This window comes from Artibeus jamaicensis, unplaced genomic scaffold (genome assembly GCF_021234435.1).
Source record: "Artibeus jamaicensis isolate MK-2021 breed Jamaican fruit bat unplaced genomic scaffold, CSHL_Jam_final contig_1998, whole genome shotgun sequence".
Classification (NCBI taxonomy): Eukaryota; Metazoa; Chordata; class Mammalia; order Chiroptera; family Phyllostomidae; genus Artibeus; species Artibeus jamaicensis.
The window spans coordinates 14,311,343-14,325,324 of NW_026521407.1; the positions used below are offsets into that span (position 1 = coordinate 14,311,343).

At 53.8% G+C, this 13,982-nt stretch overlaps 1 protein-coding gene across 2 annotated transcripts in view; it reads left to right on the forward strand.

Moving 5' to 3' along the window:
* The window catches only part of MRC2 (mannose receptor C type 2), a 53,208-nt gene that overhangs the window by 20,614 nt on the left and 18,612 nt on the right, over positions 1 to 13,982 (forward strand). For both annotated transcript variants that reach the window (XM_037163688.2, XM_037163689.2), the window contains exons 2-8: positions 8,132 to 8,533; positions 9,218 to 9,391; positions 9,593 to 9,757; positions 9,941 to 10,054; positions 10,479 to 10,622; positions 13,140 to 13,328; positions 13,492 to 13,646. In XM_037163688.2, coding sequence (XP_037019583.2) covers positions 8,132 to 8,533; positions 9,218 to 9,391; positions 9,593 to 9,757; positions 9,941 to 10,054; positions 10,479 to 10,622; positions 13,140 to 13,328; positions 13,492 to 13,646 — 1,343 coding nt within the window. The remainder of the gene's footprint in view (positions 1 to 8,131; positions 8,534 to 9,217; positions 9,392 to 9,592; positions 9,758 to 9,940; positions 10,055 to 10,478; positions 10,623 to 13,139; positions 13,329 to 13,491; positions 13,647 to 13,982) is intronic.

Sequence of the window (13,982 nt, forward strand, 5' to 3'; positions counted from 1 at the left end):
ACAGTGTTCAGATGGTGTATCACGGACTCGCACACCTGAAACCTTTCTAATTTTATTAACCAATGTCACTCCAATAAGTTCAATAAGTTTAAAACAAAAAGTAAAAATACCAGTGGCCTCTGAACATAGGAACACATTTCCAGGATGGTGACCCAGATGTCTTGAGAGGCAAGGAAGAATGGGTCACACATCAGAAAGATTCCTGTCCTGCTACAGTTGTCTGGAAAACCGGTTTCCAGCCAACACCTGCGCCTGCAGCCACGCAGTGTACATTAGCCGTGACGTCTTCTGTTTCGCACCCTTGTGTGTTGCCTGCAACCTTGCCACGGATGGCTTTGTGAGTTCTGCATCTTGGTTTCCCTGTAAACGTCAGGAGGGCATACTGTCTGATTTCCCTGCAGTGCAGTGCTTCACAAGTGCTTGTTACCTGCATGAGTGAGGAAGCCCCTAGGAGCTTGGGGTGGGGCCCAGAGGCTGCAGCAGGCCCAGAAAGCCCCTAAAGGCTCTGGGGGTCAGAGGGGATCCCGGAACACTGGCCCCAGGGGCATAAGGAAAATGAGCCAGTGTTCCAGATTGAGGGAGGAGGGGCGGGATGGGGCAAGGCCCTGGCTCCCGGCTCCAGAATGTGGGGTTGTGAGTTTATCAGGATTCTTTCGGCCACAAGGACAGAACCCAGTGCAAACAAGCCAGGGGATGTGCCTGCAAACGATCAAAGCCAAAGAAGAGTCTTAGGAACTTGGGGACTGGGACTGGCTGGTCAGCACCACTAGGACTCACTTCTCCTTCCATGTTGCCTCTGCACCTCTCGTATGCTGTCCGTTCTTGCCTGCAGTAGAAAGGTCTTCTCGTGGTAGCAGACACAGCCATTGGCAGCCCCAGCTTAGCGATGTCAACAGAGAGAGAACACTTCGCGTATTTCAGGGGAGGACCCTGATCACTGTGGCCAGGGAGGTGGCCACTTTTACTGGCCAAGAGTGAGCTTTGCACCCACTCACATGGCCAGAGGTGTAGGAAAATCCTTTTAAAAAATTATTTATTTTAATTGTTCAAGTACAGTATTCTGTCTTTTACTCCCATCCCAGCTCACCCCCTCCAGTGCTCCCCACCTCCCTCCTCTTTCCATCCCTCACCCTTAGTTTTTGTCCATGTGTCCTTTATACTAGTTTCTGTAAACCCTTCCCGTTTTCCCCTGAAATTCCCTCCCCTCTCCCCTCTGGTCCCTGTCAGCCTGTTCTCTATTTCAGTGTCTTTGGTTATATTTTGCTTGTTTGTTTATTTGTTCTGTTATTTAGGTTCCTGTTAAAGGTGAGATCATATGGTATTTGTTTTTCACTACCTGGCTTATTTCACTCAGCATAATGCTTTCCAGTTCCATCCATGCTGTTGCAAAGCGTAGGAGCTCCTTCTTTCTTTCTGCTGCGTAGTATTCCATTGTGTAAATGTACCATAGTTTTTGGATCCATTCATTTACTGATGGGCACTTAGGTTGCTTGTAGCACTTGGCTCTTGTAAATTTTGCTGCTGTGAACATTGGGGTGCATGGGTTCTTTTGGATTGGTGTTTCAGGGTTCTTAGGATATAATCCTAGCAGTGGAATTGGGAAAATCCTTTATAAATAGTGATAAGAAGGGAATGGGAAGTTTGCTGGGCAGATGAAACAAAGGCCAGAGACTGAGCAGTCAAGGACGTGGTCAAGGATTCTGTCTTCCTCTTCCACTTAGAGCCCACTGCCTACCAGGCCATGTGGTGATAGGGGCTGGATTATGTCTACACCATTCACCATTACACCTGGCACCACGCCAGCCTGACACCTGTGAAATTCTCAGTAAAGATTTGTTGAGTGAATGAATGAAAGACATCAAGCTGGTGCTTAACGAGCAGTCTCCTGCCTGGCTTCACTGGCGTATTCACTCACTGTCTGTGCTGGGCCTGGTGCGATTGCCAACGAAACACAAGAGGTTGTCTTTGTCTTTGGTGAGGACTATACCAAGGTCCTAGTGAGGGGCAATGACACCTGCTGCTCTCACACATGTGGACTGAGGCTGGGAGGGTGGGTGAGGCAGAAGGAGGGCTTCTCAGAATGGGGGGCATGAGGCCTTTCTACTCTGAGCCCCCTCTCTGCTCCCTGTGGGCTTGCTGAGAGCATGGATGCAAAGAACAGGGTCAGACATCGAAACCCCTCTGTTCCCTTCCTTTCCCCCTCGGTGGACTGAGCTCGGCCAAAACTCCCGTCCTCCACTGGGCCCTGGAGAAACAGCCTCCTCTCAGCTTTGGGCGGAAAATGCTCTCCCAGAGCTCCCTGGCCTCCTGCTTGGCAGAGTCGCGGGGACCCACCTCCAAGAATTCCCTCAGCCTCCCCTTCGCTCTTTACTCCTCTGCAGACCTCCCTTCTCCCAAATTCCTTGTCCTTTTCTCACCGGCTGCCAAGGCAGTTTCATGACCTGCATTCGTCACCTTCTGCCTCCTCCAGGTTCTCTGTGTCTTTAGGGAGTCTCTCTGCCCTTGGAAGGCACAGCCCCCTCCTCTGCCCCCCAGACACCTGGATTTTAAAGGGGCCCCAAACGCACTGTTCTCTAACCAGGACAGTGCTGTGCGTTTGCCCACGGCCCCAGTGTTGCCTGGGATGTGCCGTGCACATAGTGGGTGCTCCAGGAAGATGCGAGGATTTGAACCCGGAATGTAACAGGAGGGGGGACTTGCAGCCACGATTCATGTGACAGAAGGGGAAACTGAGGTACGGCGATCGGGCATCCTCATCTCTCTCCCTCTATGGGCCTCAGTTTCCTCATCTGTCAAGTGAGGGGAAGGCAGCCTGATGCCAGTGGTATTGCTTCTCCCGACTGACGTGGGCCCCTCTCAGACCCTTCATTCGCCATCTGTCACTGGTGCACAGCAGAGCTGGGATTGCTGAGGCCGGTGTGTGTGTGTGTGTTTTGGTCAAGAAGGCGGGGATGACATTGTCCCCCTGGGCTGCAGTGGGCTCCTGTGACGTTTGGGGCGGTACTGCCCAGTTCCGTCTCTGAGAAGTGTCTACAAAAGCAAGTACTATTTTCTCTTTTCCGGTCCCAGGCCCTTTCCCTCCCTCCTGCTGAGGGTCACTTTCTGTTCCGACTGTCTTCGCTGAAGCGGAGTTTCTGAGAACCAAATACCCAGACCCTAGATGAGGCTCGGGCAGGCCCGGGTCAAGTCCTGTGGCCGTTTTATGGTTCTTGAAGGGTGGCTGGAAGGGAAGGGACAAGTTGAGCAGAGGGGCCCCCAAGGAGGGGTGAGCAGCTATGTCAGTCGCCCTAAAGATCCTCAGGAAGTCACCTGTGACTTGCCCAGAGAGGACCCCGAGCCCTGTGCCATTAAAGAACAGAGTGCCCAGTGTCCCTGCCCTGCCAACCTTCCTACGGGGGTGTTTTGGGTGCTCGGTGACGGGACCTGTGGCCACTCTGCTTGAGAAAAATTAATCTGGCGGCTGGGACAAGCAGCAGAAGGACAGACTGGTCGGCTGGGATTTTGAGGCATGAGATTCATTTATTTGCTCCTTCAGTACTCATTAGGCACTACTGTGTGAGCTGTGGGCACGGGGGACCCAACAGTGAGGACCGAGAAAGTCCCCGGGCGTTTATGAACAAGACGGGAAACAGAATATAAACACAAACATGTCAGCTCATGAATTCTGGGAATGGCAGGATAGCTCATATAAAAGGGGCCACCTCCTAAACCCGACAAGGTCAAGGGAGGCGGAAAATAACCACATAGGAGGGTCCGGACATAAAAATTCTTAACCAAGAGCTGATCCTGGCAGGTGGTCCTGTCCAGGCCAGGACAGGGCCAGTCTTTCCCTTAAGCATTGTCTTTTTACGTACCTTTGAAATGTCAGCGTATCAGCGTAATCTCCTTCTCTAAACCCCTCAGGCCACAGCTGCCCCTGGAGACCACCAGTATTTTTTTATCTTGTCGCCCAGGCGCCATCTCTCTGTTGTGAATGTTCATGGTTAACTGGCCCGCACCCGCTGATGTAAAAGAAAGTGTGCGCCTCTGTTTCCTCTTCCCCCTGTCCCAGAGGTTGCCCCTCCTTTGCTTCCTCCCGCCCCCTGAATCCACCATCAGTGAATTTCAAGAAACCCTCCTTACAGCTTCTCCTTTCATCCTGGTGCGTAAGATGAGCTGCAAAATGTCCATTCTCTGCAGCATGTTCTCAACTCATTGAGATTTTCCTTCCCAGCAATTGTTGTCAGTTTGGATCAAATACACTCATAAAAATTCTCTGTAGTTTTGGAGTTTCTTATGTTGACATAGTCTAACTCCCTGGCCAAGAGTGCTTGTAGACTAAGGACAACATAAGAAACGCAGTGGTTAGAGAGCGATCAAAACCAGACAGACGCCGGGGAGGAAACGACCTTTGAGAGAAAAGGAGCGGATGAGGCGAGGGACCCCTCGGAGCAGATTTTCCCCGAGAGTACTGCCCCCTAGGAGGTGACAGTGTAAGAACGTCCAAATGCATAAAGAATTTTTATAAAAACCTATTGGAGAAAATACAGACAACTATAATTGAACAACAAAACGATTTAAATTAAAAGAAAATAAAATCTAAAAAACAAAGCCCCAAGTTATCTGATCAAAACAGAGGCTATACCTAGAAGCAAGCTCTCAAGACTGAGAAAAATACTCCCAAGAACTGACAGTTTGCTGCTGCTTTTCTGCATTTACAGCTGGGGGAACGGAAGGAAGATTACAGGATGGCAGGTGAAAGCAAGGCAGGGATTGGACTGGGGCAGTTGATAAGATTACTATGTGCTCTCCGAAGGGACGCCTGAAGGTATGTGAACCTGAAGGTCAAGAACAACAGACAGGGCTTGCTTAAGGCAAAGATAAGCCTTTTGGTATGTTGGGAGATGGGGTCTTAAAAAAAAAAAAAAAGCTAGGCCTTTTTCTTTCTTCTTCTTTTTTTTAAGGTTATTTATTTATTTATTTTTAGAGGGGAAGGGAGGAAGAAAGAGGAGAGAAACATCAACACGGGGTTGCCTCTTGTGCACCCCGCCCCCAACTAGGGACCTGGCCCACAGCCCAGGCATGTGCCCTGACTGGGAACGAAACCAGCGACCCTTTGATTCAAAGGCTGGCACTCAATCCACTGAGCCACGCCAGCCAGGGCAGACAGGCCTTTTTCTAAAGCAGTTATTTGCCTGGGGTGTGACCACCCACCATGACCTGCCCAGTTAGGAATTTGTGATCAGCCTGTGAAATGATTTTCCCTAGAAGCCCCTTTTTATCCACAGAGGAGCTCTGACCAGTTTTCCTGGTCAGAGTTGGAGGCTACCAGAAAAGCTAAAAATCAAGAGGGAAAATTCTGGAGAGGAAGGGGCCATAGAGACAAATTCTTCTCAAGTTCTTGGCAACTACTAAACTGGGCATGGGCAGTTTCAACTGGGAGGCTCCAAGGAGCCCAGGAAGACCCGGCGGCCGGGAGGCAGAGGTTTTTGTTGCTGCACGGTGTTGAGGAAACAGTTTGGAATTCAAGTTCCACCGAGTTAGTGGCGCTGAGTAATTGCCTAAGGTTTTCCTTTTTTATTTATTTTTTTTATTTTTAGTTTTGTTTTGTTTTTAGATTTTCCTCTGAGCCCTGGCTGGTGTGGCTCAGCGGATTGAGCGCTGGCCTGAAAACCAAAAGGTCACCAGTCTGATTCCCAGTCAGGGCAGGTGCCTAGGTTGCCCGCCAGGTCCCCAGTTGGGGGGCATGTGAGAGGCAACTGAGGTTTCTCTCCCTCTCTTTCTCCCTCCCTTCCCCTCTCTCTAAAAATAAATAAAATCTTAAAAAAATATTTCCTTTGAAACTGCAGAAGGGCCTCACCTTATGATTAAACCCAAGGCTAAGGGACACACCCTAAAACTAAGGCAAAACCAGGACAGCCCCACCCTAGCAAAGCCTAAAACCAAGCCCTGCAGGACGGAGGCGGTTCACCAGTGATATAACTGCTGCCAGGACAAAGCCCAGCATTCTTCTTAGGAAGATGAACCCAGACTCCCTGAAGCACACCCTCCACAAGGTCCCATGGAGAAGAAAAGAATCCAGACTCCTTACAACGTTATTTACAATGTCCAGTTTATCATAAAAATTGCTAGACATGCAGGCAGGGGGAGAAAGTGACCCATAATGAAGAGAAATAGTGGACGCAGATGCTGAACCAAATACCAGGTAAATGTCAGGAGAATTACAATCAAGTGATCAGATCACCCTGTGAAGTTCCTTTTGGTTTGTTTTTTTTTTACAGCATCCCTTTTTGGTCCACAAAATTCATCCTTGTTTTCTTTATGACCTTCAATGTTATTTTTTAAAGCATTTTGGAACTTACTTACAGAGTGATCTTTGAAAGGTCACTCTGGCTGGCCGTGGAGAACGGCCCAGGGAGAGGTGACAGGACCTGTGTGGGGGAACAGGAGGCACTCGGGGTCTGGACTCCGCAGACCGGGACCGAACCGCAGCTCCATCTCTGACCAGCCTGGGGCTCTGGTCAAGTGTTCTTGCCACCTCTAACATGAACTAGTAATAAATAGTCACAATAGTCATAATAATAAACATGCAGATGAGCATAGTCGTTCGGCTGAGTCTGGTGTGCGTCAGCCGTCTGATGGCTTTATGGTTGAAGGTCAGCACGTCTCCCGGGGCTGGGATGCCCAGAGCCTGTATCTTTTTAAATTAGTCCCCAGGGTCTTAACAAACAGGATATTTATCTACAAGCTACAAGTGAGTCAGAGTCAGCGCTTACGGAAACGACGTCAAGAATGGTGCGGGGGCGGCAGGGGGGTTAACGGTGTCCCCGCAGCCAGGGGCTGCCCTGACTTGTGTGCCGGGCCCTGGTCTACACGCTTCACGTGTGCGGTATTACCTCATTTAACCTTTATAACAGTCTTTTTTGTTTAAGTCTGTAAATTGATTTTTTAGAGAGAGGGGAAGGGAGGGAGAGAGATAGGGAAACATGGATGCGACAGAGAAACAGCGACCGGTTGCCTCTTGTACATGCCCTGACCGGGAATCGAACCTGTGGCCTTTCAGTTGATGGGATGACACTCCCACTGCGCCACACTGGCAGGGCCCTTTACTACAGTCTTACGATGAAGAAACTTGAGTCAGAGAGCAATTCAGCGACTTGCCCAAGTGACACAGTAACAGGCAGAGCTGAGATTTGAACCCTTAGCAGTTAGATTCATGCTTTCAAGGTATGAAAATGATGGTTTTGCACTAAGTTGGGGAACAAGAGGAAGGTGGAGAACCATGGATGTCAGAGAGACGGGACTTGCTCACTGGCTGTGAGATCCCGTGATTAGGTCACTTCCTGTCTCTAAACTCTTCTCCTCAAGTTTCTCCCCACCCCCTTTCCCTTTAAAATATAATAATAGCTTAAATATATAACAGCTTTGAGATATAACTCACATGCTATAGAACCCACCCATTTAAACCATGCAATTAATGGGGTTTCGGTGTATTCAGAGCTTTGTGACTGTCAGGACACTCTAGTTTGAGAACACCACCCCAAAGAAACCCGCACCTTTCAGCAGGGCCTCCCCGCCCCCATCTCCTCAGCCCAGCCCCAGGCAACCACGAGTCTGCTGTCTAATCACTGAAGCCTTGATTTCTTCATCTGTAAAGTGGGCGTGCCGGGGGCCGGTTGGATTTCACTGTCCCCCACAAAGTGTCTCCACAGTGAGGTGATAGGTGAGAAGACTCAGGGTGGGGGATCCAGAGAGCCCAGTGCTGTCTGAAAAGTGGGAGTGCAGTGGTTATGGGGCACGAGTGGTTGGGTGTGAGGGGTGGTGAGCGGTCTGGGGAGACTCAAGATGCTAGGCAAGGATGGAGCCAACGACACTGAGGGGCGAGGGGGCAAAATGATGCAGGCCGGACGCTGTGGCGGAAAGCCGCGTTCTGTAACAGCGACGAGGACAAGGTTGCAGTGTGTGTGATGGGAACGCCTTCACCTCTCCTAAGACCTTCAGAAAAGGGTGCGGTACCCACTTGCCACGTGGGGTGGAGGGCTGCAACCCAGCACCGGACTCATGGTCAGCGCCTGTCTGTAGGTGGTGCTGGCCGTCAAGTGCTCACCAGGAGAGCCCCTGTGATGGCTTCATGTCCTGCCTTCCTTTCCAGAACCCAACGTCTTCCTCATCTTCAGCTATGGACTGGAGGGCTGCCTGGAGGCCCAGGGTGGGCAGGTCAGGGTCTCCCCGCACTGCAGTAACGGCCTTCCTGCCCAGCACTGGAAGTGGGTCTCCCGGAACCGGCTCTTCAACCTGGGTGCCATGCAGTGCCTGGGCACAGGCTGGCCGGGCACCAACACCACAGCCTCCCTGGGCATGTACGAGTGTGACCGGGAGGCAATGAATCTTCGCTGGCACTGTCACACACTGGGCGACCAGCTGAACCTGCTTCTGGCGGGCCGAGTCGGCAACTCCTCCAAGGCTGGCAGCCCCGAGCGCGGCGACCAGACCCGCAGTGGCCCGTGGCGCATCTATGGCAGCGAAGAGGATCTCTGTGCTCGGCCCTACTACGGTGAGAGGCTGCTGGCGGGGGAGGGTGTCGGGGGCACTGCAGCGTCAGAGGGACAGCTCCGGGGACAAGGCCTCTGTCCCCTGCAGCCCCCTCACAGTCACGTCTTTAACTGTGATGGGAAGCATTTTGAGTAAGAAAATTAACTTCAAAGCGTTTAATTCACTTTTTAAAAACTTGCAAAATTAAAAGCTGAAGTTTTTACTTGTAAAGACTTCAAACAGTACAAAAGTGTCCACTGTAAAGTTTCCTTTCCCAGGCCTACCCTCCAGGGAGACCCCAGGGCAACCCCAGGGGCAGCTCCGTCCTGGGGGGCTTTTCCTGGAAGCCACCCTGAGTTCCAAGGTGGAACCTGGGGAGGGAGGTGCTCAGTGGAGCCCCCAGCCTGGGGAGCTGCATAGGGATTCCTTCAGGGTCAAACCTCGGGGGGTGACTCGGTGGCCCCCTCTCCCAGCTGGAGTTTGGACAGCCATCCGGGGCATTGGATCCTGTGGGGTGAGCAGCAGGACCTCTCCCAGGCTCCTGGGACAATCTGATGGTAGAGGGAGCCTTAAAGCCACTCTCTGATGCCACTGTCCCTCCCCCTCCCCCCCAGTGACCCCTGCCCAGCCCAGCCTGGCTCCCTGGGTTATAGGGGGTGGGCGCCTCAAGGATCGCGACGCCAAAGCCTGGCTCCCTTCCTTGCAGAGGTCTACACCATCCAGGGGAACTCCCACGGGAAGCCCTGCACCATCCCCTTCAAGTACGACAACCAGTGGTTCCATAGCTGCACCAGCACGGGCCGTGAGGATGGCCACCTGTGGTGTGCCACCACCCAGGACTACGGCAAGGACGAGCGCTGGGGCTTCTGCCCCATCAAGAGTGAGAGCGGGGCGGCTCCAGGCGGGAGGCTGGCCATGAGGGGGTGGCGGGTGGCGGAACTTGGGGGACCGGGGTGAGAAGCTGCCCCTTCTCACAGCGTGGGACAGCCTGCGTGGGGTCTCCGCACTGTGAGGGTCTCCTGTGTAGAACCGTAAAGCAGAGGACTGGGGAGGGATCCATGTCCGGCTCTCATGGTGGCAGGTAATGACTGTGAGACCTTCTGGGACAAGGACCAGCTCACCGACAGCTGCTACCAGTTTAACTTCCAGTCCACACTGTCGTGGAGGGAGGCCTGGGCCAGTTGTGAGCAGCAAGGGGCAGATCTGCTGAGCATCACCGAGATCCACGAGCAGACCTACATCAATGGTGAGGTGGCGGGCAGCCCGGGGCTGGGCTGGCTGACCGGGGTCGGACCCACCTGAGGACAGGGCGGGGTGCCAGGACCCTGAGCCCTTTCTGCTTATGGGAGTAAGGATGGCGTTGGTGGGGGCAAAATAGGAGGGCTAAGGACGGGTGGCCAGCTTCTCACCTTCACTGTCTTGTTGTCAGGGCTCCTCACTGGCTATAGCTCCACACTGTGGATTGGCCTTAATGACCTGGACACCAGTGGAGGCTGGCAGTGGTCGGACAACTCGCCGCTCAAGTACCTCAACTGGGAGAGTGGTGAGGCGCAGGGTTCTGGGTGCAGGGCAGCCTGGGGACCCCACAGGCACCATCTGTTCAAATTGGAGGTGGAAGAGGGCCTCCTGGAGTGGCCCCCCTGGGCCACACAGTGCACTGGTGTGACTTAGAACCTAATGCTCAGGGCATAGGACTGGGTTTCAGCCCCGTGTACCCAGCGCACCAGCAGCCTGGCCAGGGCAGCTGGGTGGGGCTGGTACCAGTCTGGGAGCAGAGCCCAGGACACGTGGGTCCACAGCTGAGAAAGCAGTGAGGCCCTGCCGTGCCCAGGGAGGGAGGGCTGAGTGGGGGCCTTGGCCTCTCCAGCTGGCTCAGGCTTCCGAGGGAGCAGGAGGTTCAGAGAGGGCTCCAGGGGCCAGGGTGTGAGTCTCTCTCCTGGGGTGCTGGCGCCCTGCCCTCCCCACAGATCAGCCGGACAACCCAAGTGAGGAGAACTGTGGAGTGATCCGCACGGAGTCCTCCGGCGGCTGGCAGAACCGCGACTGCAGCATCGCGCTGCCCTACGTGTGCAAGAAGAAGCTCAACGCCCCAGCTGAGCCAGAGCTTCCCAGTGAGCCTCGGTCCGCCCACGTCGGGGAGGGGCAGGTGGGAGGTGGGGCTGCTCACGGCACAGCCACAGCCTCGCAGCGCAGGTGACTCTGGTGTGCCCTGGGAAGTGCCATTAATTCATTCATTCGGGGATTTGTTGAGAACTTTGTTAAATGCTGGTATTATCTTGACCTTGTGGAAGTCAGAGTCTGCGGAGGGTGGCAGACATCTCAACACACCACTGGAATATCCTGAGTTGCGTTCTGTTACTAAGATATGCGCAATAATGTCAGGACAAGGGATGCCTAGAGAAGGGATTGATTAAGCTTCAGAGGTTGAGGGAAGGTTTCACGGAAGTGAAGGTGACGTTTGATTTGGCCTTTCCAGCTGAGTGGTGAATAGAGGTGGGAGGGAGGGCCCCTTGGGAGGGAGGGCCCCTTGGCGGAGGGAACTGCGCACACAGAGGTGTGGGGCGTGGAAGGCACAGCGGTTGCAAGGTTGGTGAGCAAGAAGGTTGGAGTACAGACTTGTGACTACTTAACATGTGGTGCCGAGGCCAGCAGCACAGCGTCACCTGGGAGCTTTTATAAATGCAGAGTCTCAGGCCCCACCCCAGATTAATTGAGTTAGGACCTGAACTTTACAGGACCCTGTACCTGTGATACCTGTGCAGATGCCTACCATGTGAGAAGCGCTGGCCGAGAGGGTGGCAAAGAGAAAGGTTCAGAAAGGCAGGCTGCAGCCAGCCCCTGGGGTCTCGGCTGCTGGGGGAGGTGTGGGTGGGGCCAGGTGGGCTGCAGGAGCCTTTGCAGGTCTTTCTGCCTTGCTGACATGTGTGAGTCATAGGGGCCTCAAGGAGGAGTTAGAGGGAGTAGGGGACAATGGGTGGGGCACTGCTTTGGGGATCCTGCCCCTCACTGGTGTGTGGTCTCTTGAGTTGCAAACAGTAAATTCATGTCCCTCAGAGGCTTGTCTATGAGGCTGGAGACTGGTCTGACCCAGAGGGGTCTTGGCAGCTTGTCAGTGTAGGTTGCAGGGACCCCCACAGGCATCCAGGGACCCTGAGACTGGGGAAGAGGGAAGTTTTCCAAGCAAAATACTGCAAAAACAGAAAAAAAAATACACAAACTCACCGAAAGTAAAGACCTTATGGAGCGAAAGTTCTGTTTCTGACCATTAAAACATCAAAGACTGTTTGAGGGCCGTCAGCTCCCGCTTTCTCCCCTCCCCTCACCTGGGGGTGAGAAGCAAAGGCTTAAAATCTTGCTGCCTGCCCCTCACCTAGGGTACCTCACCTCTGGCACCAACTCCAGGTCTTCTAGAAGCTGCTTTCTAAAGGAAAGAGGGCCCAGTGTGGGCAGGCTTAGCCCCTTTGGTCCCTCTAGGGACTGGCTCACCAAATTCTGTCCCCTGGATCTCCTAGGTGTGGCTTCTGTGGCTACTCCTCTCTGACTGTGGCCTTTGACACTTCCTCTTTCATCCCAGGCTGCTTATCTCTATAGGAGGCATTGCTCTAGGCAGTTTCTTCTGCCTGTATTTCCTGAGCTCCCTTCCTCCCACAGCCCTAAGTGGGCCCCTGGGTTTGAACACCCGCTAAACTCTGTCTGGGGCAGCAGCCTTTGGTCCTTGCTGGGTGGCTGGCAGAGGTGACCGACATGTCCAGAGCCCAGGAGAGATCTGCTTTGGCTTCCAGCCCCACCCACTTTGCTGGGCTGGACCCTTGAGTGGCTCCCCGTATGCAGTGGATCCCAGCATCCCAGCCATGGGTGGTGCTTCAAGTGGGCACATGCTGTCCCGCCCAGCCAGGCAGAAGCCTGCCCAAGCCTGACACTGTGGGTGGTTTGGTGAAATGCCAAGGCCCAAGTGAGGGCTTGTCTGTCTCAGCTGCCCTTGGGCCCCAATCCCCAGAGGGTGAACCTGAAATGCACGGAAGTGGGGGTGTGGAAGGGCCTGGGACCCATCAGTTTGTCAGCCCTGGGGAGCGAGGAGAGGAGCTGGGGTGGGGGAAATAGCATTAGAAGAAATCCCAGCGGGGGATGCCAGCCAGTCAGCAGTGACCTCACCTGCCGCCCACATGGTGGGGCCCCATTTCCTCAGTGCCTCCATCCTGGACCACCAGGGCCAGCTTTGAGTCCACATTCAGTAGATGGTATTTGAGTTAATGACCTTGGTTACTTTTACTAAGCAAGGTGGACATGAACTAAGTTTGAAACTTATAGCAGGAAACTCCATTTATAGAAGAGGGAACAGAGGCTCCCAGGGCTGAACGAGCCCCAGCTAGGGGCCGTCCTGTTTTGGTTGGAATCTGCCAGGACACCACCACCTCCCAGGTTTCTGCCCCCGGGGCCTCCAGCAGGCCCAGAAGGCTTTGTCTTTTCATCATCACTCAGCACTCAGACCTGTTCCGGCAGGAAGGGTTGATGTGTGACAGGTTTAGGAGGAAATGAATTTGAGGCCCTGCCTGTGTTAGTGCCCAGTGGGTCTGGTGCCCGCACTGGGCAGCTGGATGCCTGAGCAGCAGCTTTGTGGGTCTCTGCAGATTCGAGGGCCAATGTGAAGGTGGAGTGTGAGCCCAGCTGGCAGCCCTTCCAGGGCCACTGCTACCGCCTGCAAGCGGAGAAGCGCAGCTGGCAGGAGTCCAAGAAGGCGTGTCTGCGGGGCGGGGGCGACCTGCTCAGCATCCATAGCATGGATGAGCTGGAGTTCATCACCAAGCAGATCAAGCAAGGTGAGGGTCTGCTCATCTGCCACTGGTCTTCAGGAGAGGACAGGGCCTCCTGCTGCCCATCTGGCCCTGCCCAGGAGGCTTGGGGCTTGTCCCTTCCTCCCCTTCTGCTGGCCAAGACTGACCTCTCCATGTCCTTTCTCCCCTCTCTGCTGCTGCACCCCAGAGGTGGAGGAACTGTGGATTGGCCTCAACGATTTGAAGCTGCAAATGAATTTTGAGTGGTCCGATGGGAGCATTGTGAGCTTCACCCACTGGCACCCCTTTGAGCCGAACAACTTCCGGGACAGCCTGGAGGACTGTGTCACCATTTGGGGGCCGGTAAGAACCCCCTTTCCATATCAGAGGGCCCCCAAATGCACCCCAGCCTTCTGGTGCTATCCCAGTCATATCGGTACCTGCCGGGAATCCCACCCTGGTGCCTTTCAGAAGCCCCATGTCCCCCCTCCCCCAACCTTTTTCCACATGGAAAGGTTGCCAGGGTTTGAGTCTCCCCTTCTTCCCCCAACTAGCTGGGTCACCTTGGGCAAATTACTTAACCTCTCTGTGCCTCGTTTTCCTCATCTGTCAATGGAACACTAACAATATCAACCTCAGAGGGTCACTGGGAGGATTACAGAAGTTAATTCTCAAGAAGCCTTAGCATGTTGCCCGAAG